Raw genomic sequence first — 8,933 nt, forward strand, 5'->3', positions numbered from 1 at the left:
ATGTTCCCACTGTTGTGACTCAAAGGAGGCATCTCAGTGTTAAATGACCCATTAGGCTATGTATGTTAGTTTATCAGGTGGTTAGGTGCATGATAGAGACATGTGACAAAAACAGGTAGTTCTCACAGAATGTTTATTGCATTGAAAATTAAGATTTAATACAAAATATAAGTCTAATAAATAATTTCAGTGAAGGAGACATGCATTGTCTTCCAGTGCAAGTAATTGGCCCTGAAGCCATTCGAGAAAAAACACATTGAACTATACAAAACAAACAAGCTTTAGGACACATGAAAAAATAATGTTAGATATTGTTATAAATACTTTTAAAAAATCAAATACTGTTGATAGTCTGATCCGGTCAGACTTATTTAAAAAAAGAAACACTGGAGATTGACCCAGACAGCTTTTGAGAATATTTCATATGGATGTGGAATTCTAGACCACTATAGTTCACAGATTTTTTGTCAAAGGGCCAGAGATCTTAATTTGCTTCGCTTCCTTTTGGGCCTTTTCTTTAGTTATAGCCAACATCTCTGAAGGCCAATTATTTGCATCCCAAAAAGCACACACATCATACACCAGTCGCTATAAACAAATACTGCATTACATTCTCCTTGACACCTGCACGTAAGAGAAAATAGGTGCTCCCACATTATTTCTACTTCTTCCCTGTGTGTTGTACTCAGTACTGAGTCAGAGAATGATCAGAGCACTTGAGGAGGTCATATTTCACGTAGCCAACACGGTCCACTTGCCTGCGGGAGTTCATACGCCAGTAGAAGCGATCTCGGCAGAAGTAGATGTGACCTAGAGAAGAAATATTGAAAATAAATCAAGAACATTCTACAATGCAACAATCTAATTTATGCTGATAAAAGCTGACAGGTGTATGCATACCTTTGTGCATGAATACATCATGAGCATCATTTGGGACACCTCCAAAGACAGCATCTGTGTATCTTGGATACCCTCTGTCGATTTTCTGGGCCTTCACATCAAACCTGTATTGATCATAGAAAAAACAATACCACAAAATGTTGTTAAAAGTAGTAAAAGGGATATTTTGAAGACTATGTTTAGATGTTTCTCAAAGAAACAGTCACACTAAATGTGTTTAAGGCAAAATTTGAACCCACCTCCAGAAGTTCTCCCCACTGAAGATCAGCACTTTGCCTTTGCCCCTCTGCAGAGCTCCCTCCACCTTCTGAATGCTGCTGGGGAGGCCGAGCTTCTCAATGCTACGAGGACCCAGAACATTCTTTGCTGTATACACCCAGAATCTGGTTCCTAGAGAAAGAAAATGATCACTATGAAAATTGTCTGCACTTTTGGCTTGAATGAAATGGGTTACATATATACTACTATAGTACTATGCAGTGAAGTTACATTACCTGAGAAGAAATACAATTTCCTGGTCACAAGATCCTCAAAGGCAGAGTCGATAACAGCTGGGAGAGCCGGCCACTTCTGAGAAATAGAAAACGGTCCCTTGGGTAGTCCTTCACTTCCACTGGGCATCTTCCAGTAATTTCTGTTGGCCAACATGAAATTAACACATGTACTCTTCCAGTTTTTGTTTCTGCCACTGTTTTTATTTTTCATTACTTGGCAAATTGGACCGATTTGCTCACCCATTCTCGAAGAAATGTAACTCTCCAGCAATCACAGTGATGGTGTCGAATTTGGTGATCTTGCAGGCGTCTTTGGTTGGATCCACAGGTGTTGTGGTGGGTTCAGGTTCCTCAGTGGGCTTAGTCTTATCATGGTCTGGGTATTGGGTGGTGGTGGGGGTGTCAGGCTGAGGTGGGGTGGGATCAGGGCCAGTTTTGCTTCCTAAAAACAAATAGTGTCAGTTGAAATATTTTAAACATTTCCATTTGATTTTTTGGAATTATAAAGTTGTTTGTTATGACCTCACCATAGAGATATTGAATGCCTTCAATGTCGTCCTCATGCAGGGTGAAGTCTTTCGCATAGCTGTATGAGGGGAACATAAGAGCCTCTCTTATGTTGGAGTGATCCAGGCCAAGGGCATGTCCAAACTCATGAGCAGCCACCAAGAACAGACTATAACCTGAAACACAAACAGTAAGGAATATTGATTGATTAGAAGTATAATTACATTTCAACTCTTCCTTCTCTGCTTTATGTTTATATTAATTACCCTGGTCAGGACAGAAGCCCCATTTATTGTCGTCGTCATAGCTATCCGTTGTACTGCACCACAACTTGCCATCTCCTCGTCCCTCACTTGTGCAGGAGTCATACTGTTTACCCAGGAACGTAAAGGGGAAGTGGCAGGGCTCTCCTTCAGAGTTACCGCCGATTACAGCAGTGTCTGTCCAAAACAAAGACATAAAATCAACAGTAAGAAAACAAGCCATTGTGGTAGCTTTGCACAGTATTCATTGCGGTTCCTGTCACTCACCACGACTTGGACAGAATCCATATTTTATGTCCCTGTCAAAATTGTCTGTGGTGGCACACCAGCGGTAGCCATCACTGCGGCCCTCTGTGGTACAGCTGTCATATTCCTTCCCCTGGAAGACGAAGGGAAGTACACACTCTGCTCCATCTGCGTTTCCTCCAAATGTGTACAGAACTGTCGGGGTGAAAATTAGGATGGATGAGCTGAAGCCAGTGTGTATGACTAAAACAACCCAAAGGTCATCATCTGGCTGACCTCTGACCTGTGTTTTCCCATACAGAAAGAATTGTAGAGCTTACGTTCACTTGGGCAGAAGCCGTATTTCTTGTCTCTGCCATAGTCAGCTGTGGTGGCGCACCATGGCAGGTTGTCAGAACGTCCCTCCGTGGTACAGGTGGTGTAAGATTTGCCCTCAAAAAAAAAGGGGAAGTGGCACATGGCCCCATCTGCATTGCCATATCGAGTCTTCACAGCTGAGTGGGGGGAAAATAATGCAGTGTATAAAGCAACCACTAGGGGGAGACATCCTCACATTCATTGTTGATGGTGGAGTGTCTTTTCATTACCTGGTCCTGTTCCCAAAGTCCAGTACTCATCATCATCAAAGTGGGCATCGCCCTGCACGCCCTCACCAGGGGGATATGCATGAGCCAGAAGTCCATCCTTACCATCAAAGGGGTAAGGGTCTCCATGGTCTGAAGGGAAAATTAAATGCATGTCAATATTTTATTTTGCACTATTAGTGCCGAGCAAAAAAAAGGCTAATATGTTACAACAACACAGATAAGAAAATAACATACCGGCTTTTCCAAATGAGACCATGATGTCAGCGGTTCCGTCAAAGAGGCGGGTGAAGGTCAGGGGGGTAACGTCACTCCACACCTTGAAGGCTCTGGCGAAGGCGTCATCGATCAGAGAGCTCTCCATGTCAGGGGAGTAATTGAGGACCCTGTGGAGAAGAGTAGTGTGACACTTAGCTTTCAGACTTTAAAATGAGAAAGTTGAGAGATTTAGAGACTTTTCTCTGTAAGACACTTATGGGTACCGTTTCAATGTGTTTCACTGTGTTACTGAGCACAAGTATTATAATGTCTTCAACTCTTATGAGATTTCTTTCTCTACTCACCTATAGGTGACATCATTATGGTCCCATTTCAGGTCTCCATCAAAGGTTTTGTAGTTGGCCACATCAGGAACCCCACAGCGAGGATGCTTCATGGCCTCTAGGGTGGCTTTATCCAGCTCTCCGGTCTCCTCCAGTCCCATCTGCCTCTGCATCCTTTTCAAAGCCTTTGTGGTAGACACCAATGACTGGAAGCCACTGCGCTGCAGTGTTTCCAGGTAGCCAAATTTCTTCAGATATTTCTGGCAGGAGAACACAAAAAATTAGTACTCATGAAGTAAAAGTTTGGAAAACAAATGCAAGTGTTTTTGTCCCTCCTATATAGCTTGGAGTTAGCTGAAAACATATTTTTCTTTTCATGAAGATGAAGGCAAGGATTTCTGTTTAAATAATGACATCCCTGCACAGCTTGCTTGCACACTGTTTGGGGAATCTATGTCTATCTAGACAAAATGAACCATCTGCTACTCACTTCTGCCAGCTCAGTATCAGTCACGTTTTTGACGAGGTCTCCTGGGAAGGAGACAAAGACAGGCTTGATGGGGAGGCTCCATCCAACCTGCGTGCCTATCCCAAAAATTAAGCATGCAGCGAAAGCACAGTATCTCATGATGAGTGCTACTGTAGACTACAGCTATGAAAAAAATACAGATAGCCTTGTATGTGACAAGGGCTATGGTAGATAAGAAAGCTTGAAAAGCGTCTCAGCTGAAGTTCAACAGTGTTTCTCCTTCAGCGTTGTCTTTCCTCAGTGTTTTGACTGCAACCTCTGCTCTGTGTCCCGGTTGGCTATGTGGACCTTGTTTTTATGCAACGTAAAGTCTTAGTCACTTAACCTCATCCCCCGCCTACAAACCTCAACCCTCCCACCTACTTCTCAACAGACCAAGTTTCTTGAACGCGAATGGGGAATTTCCAAAATATCCACTTTTAGACTAAGTTAACAGCTAATGAATGGTTAACTAGTTGTCCTTTTTTGGACATGTTTTAAACTCGAGGGGGGGTTAGTGTTAAGTGAGAAGTTGCAGCGGATTATAAAACAAATTATTATTGTTGCATTTATCGTATGTTAAAAAAAGTTACATTCTGCCTGAAAGCCAACATTAAATATTGACAGTAAATAAATATTGGAGTTGTTCTTATCTTTAGAATTTTCATAATGAGATAAAGATATTAAATATGAAGGGAAATGGTACTAACACAGTATTAAGATGAACATTGTTGTTGTCATCATTTTTATGAATGCAAAAAGCTTTTTTTTTTAGTATGTATCTTCCCCTGAGTACTACACACTAATCATGGGACCCAGTCAGACACTTTTTTCCCATGCTCATGATATCAAGACATTCTGTAAAAACTTTGGTTCCACTTTTCCTGAATAGAAATACAGTTCCTCATTTGGAAACAGATAAAGTAGGTCAGGGCAAAAAGTAATTTCTTACAGAAAGGTTGAAAAATAATATGCTGTGAATTGTTTCATTTTCTCAGATGGCAACCCTTTGTTGTCTCTGTTCCTTTAGTTTACTCATCTAAATCTGACTAACGAAGGAGGGGATTAAGAAATCTCTGTGTGTTTAGATTTGATCTGTTACAGTGTTTTTGTTGGCCACAAGTTTGGGGAACTACTAGCTTCATCATCACAATAGACTGCTGATGCAACATCTGCTCTGGCCTTATTCCCAAAATAAGGCAACTCATTAGCAATGACGTATACGCCTTATTCAGTAATGACTATTACACATGATGCTTCTGTATTTCTTTATAGCAGGATCTTACATTTCTATCTTACACATCTGAGTTATATGAAACTTTGAGGCGTGTGTCAAAAACAAAGAAACATTTCCTGTTTAGTTAAGAAACAACTTGTTTGATGGCAAATCTGAAGTTTTCAGAGTATCAGCTGGGTCCAGTGTGTGTATGTTTTTTTTTTTTTGATGATATTTTGGGGTTTGTGAGTATCAAGGTGTTGTGGGTAGGGATGTGTCTCAGCCAGCATGTCATGACTCACTCTGATCCCACACGAATGGCCAAAGCTGCAGATGAGGGGCTTTTTTTGCACTGATCACACTGCTGACATCCTTTATTTCTGTGCAAACATGTTTACTAAGTTGATCTGTTGCATTTTCAGATTCATGAAAATTACCAACTCTCTAAAAAAGAAGTCAGAACACTCCATGTAAAGCAAAGCAAGGTCCATGTCTGATCCTACATAAAATGTGTTTTACAAATCACTGAAGTGGCTACCATTAGCTGCTATTGCAACACATTTTATTCATATGGAAATTTCCGAAAAATTAAGAGCATCTCCGCTCTCACGGACTCACATTGGCTTGCCTTTTATGGTGAAAGATTCTTGTACCTATCCATGTCCTGTGTGAAGTTTTGGACATGCGGTTTGATGAAGTAGTTCCTCATATTTGAATCTGTGGTTGACTGATGTGGTCGATGCTTGACACATTTTGACACTTGCATCACTCAACCCATTTCAACATTGTTGCCAAAGTGTCACAGAAATTTTCTTCCCATCAAATACATCTCTTTCTCCCATGAGAGCAGCATAGATGGTACATATCTTTTGATTGTTTTTAGAATTAAATTTCTACACAAGTGTTTAAACTTAAATTCTATACAAATAAAGTTTCTTACCAGAACACGTCCCCTATCCTGACAACACACAGACCTCTTTAGATTTGAGACGTTTGCATGAATTTCATTGTATTCAGTCTGAAGCAGCTCTGTCCAGCTTCAAATACACTCTTTTATTTGATGACGTTTTTTTTAAAGCAGATCCAGACACTTTTAGAAGGTTTTTTTTTCTATTTGCAGCTCCTCATAGAATCCCCAGGCCTCTTTCGAAAACATCTGACTCTGATTTTACATGGCGTCAAAGCTTTAATGAATACGGCTCCATGCATTTTAACAAATGCCACATTTAATTTGGTTTCGCCACTTTGCTTCCAAAAATACATCTGGCACAGAACATTGAAAAATACACCGTATTCTGTGGCATTCTCCCAAACATAGTCCCTATTCGTAGCAAAGCCTGTTGGCACACATTGTATAGCCAGCTGTATGGTGGAAAACTGCGTCATCAGAGAGCTGGACAGTGTCATCGTAGAGCTCACAGCTTACGTGGGTGAGATCTTTAGGATAATATTAAACATGCAGCGACAGATCCATGCATTGAAAATATCAGAAAACTGTTATTTTTGACCACTTTCTGGTTTCACCTCCTGGGCTCAAACATAGCAAAAAAATATTTTAAGTAGCAATTTAAATGGTGGCATTTTGAGGACAGTATTCACTTTTGGAGTCAACTCTGGTAAAGTGTTCAGAGCATCACATATAAAGAACTGTCTTTGCACCAAATTTAGATGTATTGTGTCTCCATTCTCTTCAGCTGGCCTGAATTCTTCAGTGTTTACAGCTCTGTGCTGTATCGTTTTGCAACGCCGTCCTTAATTGTGACATGCCCTTTATGGTTTCTAGCTGCCTTGTTAAAGCAAACTGTTTATGTCCTATGGTATGTTTCTAGCAGGCAGTTATAAATACAGAAATCACTTCCTGTCTGCCACAGTTGATGTGGTTCTTTGGCCTGCTTCCTTACTCTGCTGCGTCAGATTTTACGACGGCTGGTTTGTTGACTTTGTGGTGGGACACAGAGACTGTGCAGCACACAGAACTGTCACTCTGTTTGATGTGGAGGCAACACAAGCCCATCAGCACGTCCAGGTGTTTTAACCAGCGCTGCTGAGTCCGCTGATCTCTGCAGATATTCTGGGACCGGTTTTGTTTTTATACCCCATTAAACTCCGAACACACTTTTGGCTTTCCAATAGGTTTTCTCTTGGTTTCATTGTTGTATGTTTTAGATCATTCTGTGTTGTAAACTTCATTACTGCAATAGTAAGGACACATAACAGAAATGAACAGCATATCCTGTCTTAATTGGACAGATGTATACTCTTGCTGGTGGCTTAAATTGGCACACAAAGCTCCTTAAGGAACAACAAGCAAAACAAATGACTCAACCAAAACAAAAACAGATCAAAACAAGCAATCGCCAGGGCGGGACCCATGTTGAGCCCTCCAAGCCCTCAAGTGTCAGTCATATAGCAGCTTGTCTGTAATGAGTCATAAGTCAGCATGATAGGTTATACTGAAATAATTCCACGAACAGGCTTTAAACTGTGCCCATAAAACTGTGTACAGTCAGATGAATGAGACTGTAGGAGCACAAAGGGACATGGCATTGACTCATGTTTCCCTGAGGGCAGACAGGAGTGTTACTTCTGCTTCAACAAACACTTTATCACAATCTAGACTGTTAGTCACCTATTGGAATATTTTTTTTGTATTTGCCAACACTTACATGAAATATTCCAGTGTACCAATTATGGTTGTAAGATTCAAATTCATATCGCGACAAAATGAAAGAAATCAGTCAAACGACATTCAACCAAAAAATATCATGTTCATCAAGTATAATACTGAAAGGTGTGTAAGTGTAACAGCAGTGCTAATTATGATCATCAAATCAATGCAGCATCCTTGTAAACAATATGAAATGTACTGGAGGTTATGCAATTCCAAGATGACTCGCTAATAAGGGAACAATAAAGCAATATCACACAAGAAGGAGTGCTGTTGTGTTGTGTATCAGCAGCACTGCTTTTGCTTGATCACTGGCAAGATGCTGAAGGCCAGTGCTGAAGATAATCAGAGTGCACTGATATTCAGAGCATGTGTGATATTGTGATATTATAAATATTATAAAGGAGGCGTAAACAGTAGCAAGTAGAAACAGATTACTGGTTTTTCCTGCCAAAGCAATGTACACAGCTTTAACTGAACTAGACAGTTGTCTGATACACTTTTTATTTTGCACACTTGCTGAAAAGAAATCACTTGATTTGTTTCCATGTATCAGGCAACTAATAAACTGAAGGTCCATGACAGTTGTGTGTTATCATGTGTGATCCCGAGGTACCGTCTTGATCAAGCTATCTGACACTAATTCATGTCTGTATGTAAGAGCTTGGTGAATTCCTTTTGTCCAATCAGAATATACGTTTTGAACTAGCAGTTGTATAAAACTGAATAAACAATGAACACTACATATAGGCTAGATAATGGTTGTGTTAACCTGATACTCTTAAAACCTTGACTCAGTTTAAAGATTTCATGTGGTCCACATTAGCAACCACTAACTTTTCTCAATCTGATAAATGGGAGTACATTTCCGCCACGCTGCCAGGGATCAAAGCTCAGCGCCATGTCATGTTGAAAGCTTTAAAACAGTGCATGCCATATAAACCATTACTGCTTATCACTGTTTTCTTTCCTGTTTTTCCTGGTACTGGAGTCTTTGGTGGCGAC

The 8,933-nt window shown here is 40.5% G+C and overlaps 1 protein-coding gene across 1 annotated transcript; it reads right to left on the bottom strand.

Annotated features, from left to right (window-relative positions):
- Window positions 1–116: 116 nt before the first annotated feature.
- mmp9 (matrix metallopeptidase 9) lies at window positions 117–4,343 on the bottom strand. The gene is made up of 13 exons (XM_061058701.1): window positions 4,027–4,343; window positions 3,558–3,796; window positions 3,232–3,380; window positions 2,998–3,126; window positions 2,731–2,904; window positions 2,432–2,605; window positions 2,168–2,341; window positions 1,922–2,077; window positions 1,635–1,836; window positions 1,395–1,534; window positions 1,140–1,290; window positions 901–1,004; window positions 117–810 (listed from the first exon to the last, which is right to left on the bottom strand). Exons 1-13 carry the CDS (start codon window positions 4,162–4,164, stop codon window positions 686–688), a joined length of 2,055 nt encoding a protein of 684 aa, XP_060914684.1. The 5' UTR covers window positions 4,165–4,343; the 3' UTR covers window positions 117–685.
- Between the last annotated feature and the right edge of the window lie 4,590 nt (window positions 4,344–8,933).

The sequence above is a fragment of the Labrus mixtus genome, chromosome 15, assembly GCF_963584025.1.
Source record: "Labrus mixtus chromosome 15, fLabMix1.1, whole genome shotgun sequence".
NCBI classification, from domain to species: Eukaryota; Metazoa; Chordata; class Actinopteri; order Labriformes; family Labridae; genus Labrus; species Labrus mixtus.

What these genes read in the sequence shown, in the direction of transcription:
- mmp9 (XM_061058701.1), bottom strand. Translation starts at nt 4,164, where the DNA reads ATGAGATACTGTGCTTTCGCTGCATGCTTAATTTTTGGGATAGGCACG. An exon ending in GGGCTTCTGTCCTGACCAGG is followed by an intron (nt 2,078 to 2,167) that starts GTAATTAATATA and finishes TTTGTGTTTCAG; the next exon opens with GTTATAGTCTGTTCTTGGTG. An exon ending in AGTGGGGAGAACTTCTGGAG is followed by an intron (nt 1,005 to 1,139) that starts GTGGGTTCAAAT and finishes TGATCAATACAG; the next exon opens with GTTTGATGTGAAGGCCCAGA.